Source organism: Octopus bimaculoides, chromosome 28 (genome assembly GCF_046866305.1).
Source record: "Octopus bimaculoides isolate indiv1 chromosome 28, ASM4686630v1, whole genome shotgun sequence".
In the NCBI taxonomy this organism is placed as follows: domain Eukaryota; kingdom Metazoa; phylum Mollusca; class Cephalopoda; order Octopoda; family Octopodidae; genus Octopus; species Octopus bimaculoides.
In genome coordinates, this window is record NC_142955.1 from 9,907,450 (window position 1) to 9,921,156 (window position 13,707).

General features: G+C 36.5%; 1 protein-coding gene across 3 annotated transcripts in view; it reads right to left on the reverse strand.

Annotated features, from left to right (window-relative positions):
- Window positions 1–11,048, reverse strand: part of LOC106868859 (uncharacterized) — a 42,488-nt gene extending 31,440 nt beyond the window's left edge. The window contains exons 1-3 of one of the 3 annotated variants that reach the window (XM_052977393.2): window positions 10,788–11,048; window positions 8,659–8,730; window positions 220–265 (exon numbers count right to left, since the gene is read on the reverse strand). In XM_052977393.2, coding sequence (XP_052833353.1) covers window positions 220–262 — 43 coding nt within the window. In that variant the 5' untranslated portion in view covers window positions 263–265; window positions 8,659–8,730; window positions 10,788–11,048. The remainder of the gene's footprint in view (window positions 1–219; window positions 266–8,658; window positions 8,731–10,787) is intronic. The other 2 variants (XM_014914304.3, XM_089344168.1) reach the window with 2 other exon arrangements.
- Window positions 11,049–13,707: the final 2,659 nt, after the last annotated feature.

Consider the following 13,707-nt stretch of genomic DNA (forward strand, 5'->3'; position numbering starts at 1 on the left):
TTTGATAATACACGTATATCATAAAGTAATCAGAACTAGAGTGAACTCTCTACTGTTTATAGATTTATTAATAATAATAAGGTTAAAATGAGGTTAAAATTTGTCAATAAAAGTAAAAAATAAGGTTAAAAAAGTATGAAAATAAAGTTTGAAAAGTATGAAAATAGGTTAAAATTGAGCAATTTTTAAGATTAAAGATATTACCAAAATAATACTTACAGAAGAATAAAACAAGAAATAGACTCATTGTTAGCGTTTGCATGATCTGAAAGAAAAAATGCTCAAAAATCAAAATATTTTATTTTATTGGTTTCAAATTTTGGCACAAGTACCAATCAAGCACAGGGGTCGATGTGATCGACTATTTCCCTGCCCTAAAACTCCAGGTCTTGTGCCTATAGTAGAAAAGATTATTATTAATTATTATTATTATTATTATTATTATTATTATTATTATTAGTGGATCTATTTTAAAACGAGGGTCACATTTTTCATTAATGTTTTACGTAGTGTTTTTGGTACGGAAAGACTTTCAAACTTCGTATACTTATCTATTTTGTGTTATAGAACAGAAAAATATTTTTGTATTCGAATTTATTTCATGTAAAAAATTGTCTTATTTCGATAATTTCAACCAATCACTGACAAGTATTCAGTTGTTTATATTTACTCCTTTGGCTGATTAAGCGATGTAAAGCGTATTTAATCTCCATACCTTCGTTTTATTTGCTTTTTTCATTTTAAATTTGCTTTAACCCTAACCCTAACCCTAACCTTAGGGTTAGGGTTAGGGTTAGGGTTAGGGTTAATTGTTTCAGAATCGTTTGTTTATGTAGTCGGCACTTAATGTATATCGGCTGAATGGACGTCAGTGATTGGTTGAAATTACAGAACTACGACAACTTTCACATGGAATAACTTAGGGATTTCTTTTTTTTTTAAGAAGACTAAGAGAAAAGGATGTTTTATATGACACATTCTACCAGTGTTCCAAGTTTCAAAGTGTTTCGTTAATGAAAAATGTGGCCCCCGTTTTAAAAAAGATCCTTATTAGTTTATAGAGAGGACTGATAAACTCAGCAGAAATGTAATATATAGAAAGATGAGTTCTTAACTTTCGTATACGATTGCCAAATTCCATCACCAAGGTAAACATAGCTGACGTATCCATCACCACGGCCAACTCAATGACAAAAAGCGCAACTCGAAAGTAACTTATTTATTTGTCCTTTGAACAATGACAATATTTCGACATCTCGTGTGTCTTCAATTGGTCTGGTTCAAAATAAAATAAATGTGGCAATCGTATACAAAAGTTAAGAACTCATCTATCTATCTATTACATTTCTGCTGAGTTTATCAGTCTTCTCTATAAACTAAAAATGAATTAGACTGACATTTATTTTATTTTGAACCAGACCAGTTGAAGACACACGAGATGTCGAAATATTGTCATTGTTCAAAGGACCAATAAATAAGTTACTTTTGAGTTGCGCTTTTTGTCATTGACTTGGCCGTGGTGATGGATTACGTCAGCTATGTTTACCTTGGTGATGGAATTTGGCAATCGTATACGAAAGTTAAGAAATCATCTTTCTATATATTATTATTATTATTATTATTATTATTATTATTATTATTATTGAGTGAGAGAGCAGTGCATGCTATCAAAGTGACACTGGGGTAAAATATACGAAGCCCATTATATCCATCATGACTACCAGTCTGATAAGGGTACACCAGGCACAATAATAATAATAATAATTATTATTATTATTATTATTATTATTATTATTATTATTATTATTATTATTATTATTATTATTTTATGTTTGACTTTTGTTTTGCATTTGTAACGGTTATAGGATTGCACGATGAAGATCATTTTTTTTATAAGAAAATATTTATTTATGCCGTTACATTCTAGGTTGCCATACCACGACGGGTAGGCCAGTGTAATAGTATATAAAACATGCAAGGTTGAGAATGTAGGCCTGTATCTGTATGTTCCTTCTTTTATAGCAGTAATTGTATAGAGGGAGAGATGGTAGGGTTATAATGTTGGCGCCGTTGTCTGACAGTGGCTGACAGTAAAGTTATTTCTCCCTCTGCCAAGTTGTAGCTGATCAGCCAGGCATCTTTCTCCATGAGACGTCAAGTGACCACTGGTCACTAGAAAGTGAAAAGAGGAAGTTTTCTTGGAGTGTCCTGTTTATATAGTCATGAAGCAGGGCAGTGAGTGCAAAGGATTTAGCTTGTTTACCTCAATTCTAGATGGAGCAGAAGAGGTCAGAAAAGGGTCAAGTGGTGGAGACCGCTTCGGCCTAGCTATTCAAATATGGGTAAAGTGGATCGAATCCACTTCACGCCTGCCAGGTTCCTATACATTTATACAAGTTGGATCCAAGTCTCACCCAGAGACCTCAAGAGACAACAAGTTAGAAGTTCATGTAGGTGTTATGCCTAGGGTACCATATATTTGGATTTGTACAGTTTTGTTCAAGTGAATGTTTAAGAAACCATAAGAAAATTATGTTTGCTTTAAAATTTGAGATCACATAGACAGTATTTTACGTAGGATATGGGCAGTTCCCATGAGCACTATCTTTTGAACTTCAGCCATTTTGGGGTTTCCTGGTATCTGAGCTAGGTAGTAATCAGCCCGTTTCGCTGTCATTCCCAGGGCACCTATGACAATAGGTATTGTTTTCGTCTTCAGATTCCACATTTTGCTAATTTCTATTTCAAGATCTTTATATTTGCTTAGTTTTTGGTAGGTCTTGACAGATACGTTTATATCGATTGGGACAGTCATATCAATGAGGAGGCATGATTTTTGTCTGAAGTCTTTCAGTATGATGTCTGGCCTATTTGTGTTTATCTTTCTGTCAGTTTGAATGGTGAAGTTCCAGAGGAGTGCAATGTGATCATTTTCAAGTACTGGGGGTGGTTTGTGTTCCCACCAGTTTTTATCATGGGGCAAGTCCAGGTTTTTGCATATTACCCAGTGAATATATTGTGCAGCTCTATCATGCCTGTTGAGATACTCTGTAGGCGCAAGCAGACTGCACATGGAGACAACATGATCGATGGTCTCATTTTGTTGTTGGCATATACGACATAATGGGGAGCTGCCGTTCTTTAATATGTTGGCCTGGTAGTTCTTTGTAGGTAGGCATTGATCTTGGGCTGCTATGATAAACCCCTCTGTTTCTGATTTCAAGCCAGAGGCCATTAACCATTGGTGGGTAAGGGCTTTGTCAATATCTGCATTATTCACTCTCTTTGGGTATTTGCCATTGAGAGATTTTCCATGCCATTTTTCAGTCATAATATCTAAGGCAGCAATTTTTGCACGGGTTTTCAAGCGCTTAGCTTTTTCTGCAGGTGTTTCTAGTTCGTCTAATTCTTGAATTTGTTGCAATTGGAATTCACTTAGATATTCCTTTGCCTGTTTTGTTACTGAGTAAGATGCTTTCTTGCTTTCATGTTTTAAGACAAGTTTTAGCATCCAGTCCTCAGAGTTTTTCAGATAGGTGTCTAGGCCAATTGTGGCTACCTTCATTGATAATGCCAGCTGTAGAAGTCCTCGGCCTCCCTCTTTTCTTGGCAGATAAAGACGTTCTATATCTGCCTTAGGGTGGTGCATTCTGTGCATTGTCAACAGTTTTCATATTTTTCTGTCAACATTACATATTTCAGTAATTGACCAGTTAACGATATTGAAACTGTAAGTCACGACTGGTATGGCTAGAGCATTGATCGCTTCGATCCTGTTTCTCGCGTTCAGCTCTGTCTTCAGTATTGCTCTCACCCTGCGATAACATTCTCTTCTGATCCTTTCCCTCATCACTGAGTGCTTGATATTGTCCCCTTCAATTACCCCTAGGTATTTGTAGCTCTCCGCTGGTTCTAACTCTTTTATGACATTTTGCTGGTCAAGGTTCACATTAGATGTATTTGTCATTTTTCCTTTGATAAAGGTAGCTTTTGCACATTTATCAAGGCCAAATTGCATCCTGATGTCATCACTGAATTGTTTAACAATCGCTAGTAGGCCTTTGAGTTGTTGGTCATTTTTTGCAAAGAGCTTTAAATCATCCATGTAAATGAGATGATTTATATTTTTATCAAATATTTTATAACCATACTGTGCATCATTGAGCAATTTTGAGAGAGGTATTAGGGCTAGACAGAAGAGGAGTGGTGATAGTGAGTCACCCTGGAAAATGCCACATGAAATTCTTACATCTCCAGCATTTAGAGATTCATTGTCATTGTTCAACATCAGTGTGGTTCTCCATGATCTCATACTTACAGATAAAAAGTTTCGCAGAGTAGGAGCTATTTTATACATTTCCAGACATTTCCTAATCCAGCTATGTGGTAGGCTATCAAAGGCCTTTTTATAGTCTATCCAGGCTATTGACAAGTTTTTGTGTCGCTTGTGACAATCTTCTAAGATCATCTTATTGATGAGTAGCTGATCTTTACAACCATAAGATCCACGTTTACATCCCTTTTGCTCATTAGGGAATATGCTACTTTCTATTAAAAAACTATAGGTGTACTCGGTTAGGACAGATGTTAGCGTCTTATACATTGTTGTTAAGCAGGTTATGGGGCGATAATTTTTTGGTTCGTTTGTTTCCTCATTTTTTGGAAGCAGGAATGTTAAACCATTAACTAGCCAAGAGGGCATCAAACTAGGATTTTGCAAAACATCGTTGTAAAGTTTTGTTAGCAGTTCATGGCTTTCTGGGAAGGCATTCAACCAGAAGTTAGGAATTTTATCTATTCCTGGAGACTTCCATTTGCTTGACCCCCTCCCACTTTTGCTCCTCTAAGGAGTCTAGGTCTGTAGATATTCTATCAATCCAAGGGGCCTTTTCATTGTGTGTTTTATCTTCTGCCCAGATTTTATTCCAAAATTCTTGCACTTCTTCTTTTGATGGGACAGACTTTATTGTTACTGGTGTTTTCCCTATCTTCCTGTAGAAATTTTTGGGGTTATTTTGGGGTTATTTTTGAACATGTTATTATTATTATTATTATTATTATTATTATTATTATTATTATTATTATTATTATAAAATAAAATATAAAAAAGATTTTACCAAGAGAATAGTGATGATAAAAAGCGTGAAAGATTAGTCCCTGATGCTGATGAAAGTCGACTTTTCTGGGGTAAGATATGGAGTAAGCAAGAACAACATAATACTACAGCTGAATGGAGAACAACTCTGGGAATGGTCTGGATTGACTATTGCAAAGCTTATGATATGATTCCACATTCGTGGATCATCGAGTGCTTAGATTTGTTCAGAATTGCGAGGAATGTAACGTGTTTCCTGAAGGGAAGTATGGTAGAATTGAAAACTGAACTGACATCTTACGGAAAAAGTATGGGCACCCTGGGTATCAGAAAAGGATTTCCCAGGGTGATAGCCTATCTCCGTGGCTTTTTGTCCTATGCATGATACCCCTGACCTTGGTACTTAAGAAAATTAACCTGGGGTACCAACTAAAGGAAAATCCCAAACAACCATCCACTTCCTCTTCGTGGATGATTTGAAACTGTATGGCAAAGATGAGACACAAGTGAGTTCCTTGGTGAACACAGTTCGCTGTTTTAGTACTGATATTAGAATGGAATTTAGACTGAAGAAGTGCGGAATAATCTACCTAAAAAGAGGCAATGTACAGTCCCAAGCAGAGATAGAATTACTGAACAGAGACTTGATTGAACAAATTGAAATGGGAGGATACAAATACCTTACCTTGGTGTACTAGAGTTCAACGAGATAATGAAAAAGAAAATGAAAGAGCAACTGAGGATGGAATATTTCTGAAGAAAATGGATACCAAGACTAGAAAAATGGTGACAGTACACAGAGCCTTCCACCCTGGGAGTGATACCGACAGGCTGTACTTGTCCAGAAAAAAGGGTGGGAGAGGTTTAATCAGTTACCAGGACTGTATCAAAGCAGAGGAAAACAGCCTTGGGTGGTATATAAAAAATGCCATGCAGCCATTGTTGAAACATACGAAGGAGGACGGTGTCATCAACACTGAAAATTATGTAACTAAAGAAAAATTTAAACAAGAAACGAACAAAAGAAAAAGAAAAAACATGGAAAGAAAAGAAAATGTACGGTCAGTTTGCAAGAGAGGTGAACGCGAAGACAGATACAGAGGACTGGTGGCTATGAATGAGGAGAAGTGACCTGAAGATAGAGACAGAAGCGCTCATATGCGCAGCTCAGAAACAAGCGTTAAGGACCAACTATATGAAGTGCAGAATAGAAAACACTACCGATAGTGACAAACGCAGAATGTGTAGTGAGGGGGGTGAAACGGTATGGCACATCGTTAGTGACTGCCTGATGAAAGGCACAACGCGAATGCAAAAAACGCCATGAAAATGTGGCAAGAATGATCTAATGGGAGCTCTGTGGAAATAACTGGCTACAAAGAACAAAGACGTGGTATGAGAAAACTCCAGAAGGATTCACCAAAAACAAGAATTACAAAATCCTGTGATCACCCGACCAGACATCAGAAACCGGACATAGTTGTGGTGAATAAACAAAGGAAGAAGATGTATGATAATCAACAGTACATGCCCAGGTGACAACAGGATCAATGTGAAAGAAGAAGAAAAAATAAACAACTATGACGATTTAAAATGAGAAATACGAAGGTTGTGGTAAATGAAGAGAGTAGACGTGATACTAATAGTAATTTGTGCACTTGGAAGTATCAGCACTCAACAACAAACATGGCTGTAAAAGACCTGAACTCCTCCTCGTATAAACCTTTCCATAAGCTGAACGAGAAACTCGCATATAAACATAAACAGTCTTGTCACTCTCCTGTAATATATCTAAAAACTCGATAGTTAATATCAGTAATAGAGTATCTAACCACTCTTCTTCAGAAATTTTCAAGAAGGCAGGCCACTACTATAACAATAGCCAATAGTGGATTTAAAGATAAGTTGATATATAATCCCTCTAATATTAATAAAATAATAATAATAAATCCGGTGGCTTTAAAGATGAATTAATATATAACCCTTCTAGTATTAATCAGAATAATAGTAATAGACCTAAAAATAGACCAAGGAAAATTATTTGATTCGCCCCTCCCTTTTCCCCTTAATGTAAAAACTAACAAAAGCAAAAGATTCCTGTCTCTCTTAAACAAACATTTTCCAGAAAATCACAGGTACAGGATAATAGTTAAAAGGTGTTTTATGAAATTATCATATAACTGCTGCCTCAATATGAAGAGTATCATTACACGAGGTCAACACCAAGAGCCTAAATCTAGTTGTAACTGCTGAGACCCAGAAACCTTTGAATTTGACCAGCGATGTATCATTAAATCTGTCAGAAGTTACTGCTACGCTAGATGATAAGACAACTGGCAAGAAGAGCTATATCGGACTATGTGAAAGAGAATTTAAGAATTGCTATGCTAATCATATAGCTTCCTGCCGACATAAGGACAAAAATGAAGCTACTAAGTTGAGTAGTCACGTATGGAGTTTGAAATCTAATTCAAAACCACATATAACAGAGTAGAAAATAATCGAAAAATCTACACCTTATGTTAACGAATAAAAAAAAATATAAGCTATGCTTAGGTGAAGAAGCTCAGATCCTTTTCAGATCTAAGATCTCTAACTCACTGCTGAATTGTAGATCTGAAATTTTCAGCAGTTGTTAGCATATGCCTCAGTTCCAGTTGAAGAATTGGGAAGTTCCTCTTCCATCTCATAACTGTACAATAAAGTTTTCAGCCTTGGAATTTATGGTCTAAGGGAGATAAATCTATTCCCCCTTTTGATTTTTTTCTGATTGCCTTACCTTCTTTTTTTTTTTTTTTAACTTTCCACATTTCTATATACTTCCTTCTCGCCTTTTCTCGTTTCTTCTCTCTTTCAATTTTTAGTTCGTTATGCCACGTGGGCTGAGCCATATGACAGTGCCGAGATGTCAAACGTATTATAGATTTTTCTACATACTGATTCGTTTACAAACTCGCACAAACAAATGGATTATATTGAATTAAATTGTTGTACCCTAGAAGCAACTGAAAATGTAGAGAGAACACAATCTACAGACAAGATGAGTCAAAATTTGAACCATGTATGCACAACCTTACACTTAATTTAAGGGCTTTTAACGCGAAACCAGCAGCAATGCATTTTATGTGGAACCAGCACTAGTGCTTTTAATGTGACACCAGACCCAGTGCATTTTATGTGGCACCAGCATTGGTTCTTTTAATGTAGTACCAGCACTAGTGCTTTTTCATGTGGCACCAGCACCAGTGGTTATTATGTAGTACCAGCACTAGTGCTTTTTATGTGGCATCATCACTAGCGGTTTTTATGTGACACCATCACCAGACGGGTCTTCTTGAGTTCAGCAACGCACCACATATCTCTGTCCTTTGCCATCTCCTTTTTAAGGCTTGAGATTGGCCTTCAATGCTTCGTCTCGTGTCTTCCTGTGTAAATAATTAAATAGACCAACTTGGTCACTTGCTGGGAAACATGCTTCTTACCACACACACACAAACACACACACATAAGATATAAGTAATGGTCATTACATATTTTTCTTTGTTGTAGTAAATTTGACTTACAGCTGTTTCCTGTAGTCATTGTAGGTTCATTGTTGATAGGTTTATTCAGTCGGTTGAGAAACGTTGAACGACCTAGAAAATCAATGCTATTTTCGTCAGTGTCATTTCTGGTTATAACAAAACAGAACACTGAAGGAAAGGTACAGGTATGGGGAGGGGAGCGATGAGGGGCAATAAGAAATAGACGAGTGAAGGAGAGATACAGAGAAAGATGAAGAGAAGTGATGAGTTGGAAAAGGACTAAAGGGAAGAGAAGGGAAAAAAGGAAGAGGGGAAGGAATAGAAAGAATAGAGGAGGGGAGGTATTCGATAGAGAAAGGTACAGAGAATGGCTCGAAACTAAAGAAAGGACAGTCATAAAAACATTAGTGTTTGTAATTTGGTCATTACACACGAAAACATTTGCGTTGTTTTCAGGTCAAATGCTATCCGGATATTTGTTGAAATTTGATACAGGCCACTTACTTTCATAGTCAACTTGAATGTTTAATATTTAGTGTTTTGTGCTGTCCTGCATAGTGAGAAAATGAATGAAAAATCAGCAGTAACTATATTATGACGGGAATGTTGAGAAAGCTTTGCTGAACTTGGACATTAAATAGAGACAGAGGTTAAGTTAAATCGAATTAGGCCGAGGTAAAGATCATGGACCACACACCCTTTGGGATTTTTTTTTTTACAGGAACACACTATGAATTTTGAAATGCAGGTTTTTTGCAGATACAGAATCTCTGCCCTTGATATAGTGTGTTTTTGTAAAAAAAAATTTAAAAACCCAAAGGAGATGCAGTCCTTGCTCTTTACCTCCGCCTCAAATTGAGTTATTTAAAAAACAAACAGAATTGAAGGCAAAATAAAATTTAGAATTAAATTAAATCAAAAGAATTTTATTTTAATATCATATTTGTAGAAAATTTTATTCAAAAATATTTATTTTTCTGGAAGTTATGAGAATAGGGCACATATGTGTACTTATGGACAGGTAAATCTGGTTGGTCACAATAGGCTTCTGCACAGGCTGCGTATACTTACCTCCCCTTCTTTTTATGATTATTCATGCAACAAGTAAACCATTATACTTAAATTATATATGGAAGTAATCGGTTGGCAGTTGGTGGCCTATTTAAGACTCCATTGATACACTGCATATAGTCACAAAAGACATTAATACATTCAAAGTGACAAAGAAACGAGACAGGTCGTCGTTGGATGTGCTAGAAACAACAGCCAAAATCGCCCTTAAATCATACGCAAAACATTGCTTTTTGTTTGCGCATAATCTGAATATGAATTCTCGTGTGCAAACATTTTCAGAAAATTCCACAAAATTTTTTTAAAAAGTTATGAGGGGTTATATGGGGTGCTTAAACCACAATTTCGCTCTCACATGTATGAATGCATTTACACGTAGTTAAGTGACTTCTGTCCGAGATTCCAATTTTACTCAGGTGGAACGCGATGGCCATTTGATGATTAAAAATCATATTATACTTATGTAACTAAATATTATTCGGAATTGTATTTAAAAGAATTGTTAAAATATTTTGAGTATTGTGGAAGTATAGGCATTTTTTGGCATATAATGTTTTACAACAAAATCTTATATGGATCACCAAGGGCTATGTGGACCCTGGTTGAGAAGCAACATACATAAAGAAAAGTTGTAAAATCGGAGGATCGGGTCCTCCCTGAAAAGAAGTTGACGTCAAATCCAGACACTCCTTTGCTTGAAAATATGTCAGCAACAAGTGTTGTTTCTCAAAACCGGATTTATTCACCATGTTTCTAATTGAAGAGATAACCTTCGGTAAACATCTGACGTCTTGTTTCTGACTCCACCCCTATTTCCTAAACCGTACTATTTCTTGATGAATAACAGAGGTACTGTCCTGTGGCACCTCTTCCATGCCTACACACCAGAACTAACGGCCACACCCTAGTGACATTCATAGTGAAACCTAAACATTTCTTACTGTCCATTTTTTTTTTCATCGATAGATGTTTACTAAAGCAGTGTTTACAAAAGGATCGACAACTTCGTAACCCTTCTTATAACTTATAAACACACACATAAAGTGTTAGTTCGATAGTAAATTGTTTAGAACTAAATTTAAAACGTTTCAACTTACTCCAGTTTTGTTTTGTTCGTAATCCAGCACTTAGTAATTCGGTAACGGTGTGAAATACAACTCCACTCCTCTCGCATTGTAAATATGTTTTTCTTACATACACATGCACGCGCGCGCACGCACACGCACACACACACACACACACACACACACACACACACGCGCGTATAGTAGTCGCAGGCATGGCTGTGTAGTAGGAAGCTTGCTTCTTAATCAGGTAGTTCCGATTTAAGCTCCACTGCGTGGTATCTTAAGCAAGTGTCTCGGACAGACCAAAGCCTTGTGAGAGGATTTGTTACATAGAAACCGAAAGAAGCCCACCGTGTATATAAATAAATAAATAAATATATATATATATATATATATATATATTCTTCCTTCCAGTTTCTAAACGCTTTGCAACGTTTGCTTTTGAAAGTAGTGGTTTTCTGATTGCAGCCCTCCCGTGAAATCCGGCTTTGTGCAGCGCCTGGCGAAGAGTTTTTGTGGAAACTGGGTTCTCGACGTGGTCCTTAAGCTCTGCAGTAATTTTGGGAGCGGTACTTTTGAGATACTTTCAAACAATTCGCGTAAGAGTCCGACGATCCCTATCTGAAAGTTTGGGCTTTCTTCTGGAGTTTTGTTTCGACGAGGAGGTTTTTCCCTCTTTTCTCAAAGGTTCTCATTACCTTCGAGATAGCACTTCTTGATACACCAAACATTTTGGCTGTTTTCCATACGCTAGCGCCTGTCATACGAGCACCAACAATTTGACCTCTTTGAAAGTCCGATAGATCTGTCATTTTAATGAATTTTAATTACCTCTTTCTGATGAGATCTGAAAAAAAAAAAAGCAATTTTAGCAAAACATATTAAGCAACATTAATGATAAATCAAAAAACAAAAATAAACAAACTTTTGGCGGTTTTATAGATATTTCAAAATTATGATGCTAGGTGTTTCCATTATTTTGTCCAACACCTGTATATACATTATAGTATTTATTTATTTATTTAATTGAATGCGACGCATCCATTCCAAAGTAAATTTTTTATGCGATTCTCTACTCGTTTTCTTCTTCTCGTCTTTGCTTCCCTCTTCCTCCATCCTTCGCTAATCCCCTTTTTTCTCCCCCCCCCCTTCTTTCACCGTTTTCTATCTCTATCTCTCTCTTTCACTCTCTCTCCCTCTTTCTCTCGCTCTCCCGTTGCTCACACATGATCATCATCCATCCTTTTCCTCACGTGACCATCTTTCTTTTCCTGCTCGGATGTCTCTCTCTCTCTCTTCTATCTTTTCTCTTTTCAAAAAATGTCTCTCCCAGCGTTCACTATTCACCTTTCATTCCGGTCTAGTGACCCTCAATGTCTGTTTTTGTTCGATTTCTTTGTATGCCCCACTTTTGTTCCTAACTTTGACCCTCCATAAATCCTAAATTTCATTTTAGAATTTATGGGAGCTACTGTCTTTGAAGACTCATATTGTCGTTTGAATTCTCGAAATGTGGAGCAGATAGACAGCCGACAACTGATGAAGTGTCCTTTTTCAGTGTTAACTTGTCCTGTTTTCCATTTTTTCTCGTTGTTTACGTACCTCATTCGTTTTTTTCTGTAATTGCTGTCCGCGTCTTGTACCTATCTCTCGTGTGAATGTTATTTGCATCGTTGATGACGTCCTGTACCCATATATGTATGCGTATATATATATATATATATATATATATGAAAGACAGGTTCTGTGCGTTTGTCTGTTTGTCCCACAAAGTGAAACTAAAACCAAACACTATTTCTCTCTGATTTTCTTTCTGTCTTCTCTATTCTCTTTCCCTTCTATAATCTCTGTCTGTCTGTCTCTCTGCCATACGACTTCAAAGAGATTCTGTCTCTTTGTTTGTCTCGCAAAGTGAAATGAAAACCAGACATCAATCATCTCTCTATGATTTTCTTTCTTCTCAATGTCTATTTTCGCTCTTTCCTTCTGTCCTCCTTCTCTCTCTCTCTCTTTCCCTCAATAAAAGAACACACGCATACATCAAACTATCAAGAAGCGTGTTTCAAGTTAGGTTTGCATGCAAATGATCAGCAATGGGAAGCTACATTAGAAGCTTCGACATCAAACACACCTAAGACTTTAAGATGTCTTTTGCTATTATTCTGAAAAATTGTGAAGTAAGTAATCTTGTTCAACTGTGAAATATGTTCAGAAATGATCTTACTGAAGATTTCAAGCACCAACTCCAGTTCAATAACCGCATGAATATAACGCAGGACGAACCTAAAGCATCAGTGATGAGGCGGGGCTCGTGGGGTCCGAGCATACCCCGCCTCCCCACTCCATTCTGCATTGTTATCTTGTATATGTTATCATTCGAACTATTCATATTTATGTAAAAATTTTTATTTCATATTTTTGTTAACTCATACGTGAAATCTGACCCCATATCAGATTGTACTGTTCTCTCTTTGTTGTCCCCTTGTGGGAAATAAAAAAATTTGCGAAATGCTTAACGGTATTTCGTCTGTCTTTACGTTCTCAGTTCAAATTCTACCGAGGTCGACTTTGCCGTTCATCCTTTCGGGGTCGATAAATTACGTACCAGTTGCGCACTGGCTCGATCTAATCGACTGGCCCCCTCCCCAAAGATTTCGGGTCTTGTGTAGAAAAGAGTATATGGAGAAATAATCCTTTGTTATTTTTTTTAAGCCTCAGAAAGAACTTCTTTTGCCGTTACTTTTTCATATAAATTCTCACAACTCAAGTTCCAACGCATCTAAAATTTTATCAAAGCTAGTCTCAAAACTTTGTGTGAAGTAATATTTGTGAGCATTTATGCTAACTTTCAGATCTCACTGTACACAGCGCAAATTGTTTTCATCATACTACAGTGAAAAAGTTTCATCTAACACAGATAAAATGTGAAACTATAAATTTGAATGAAACT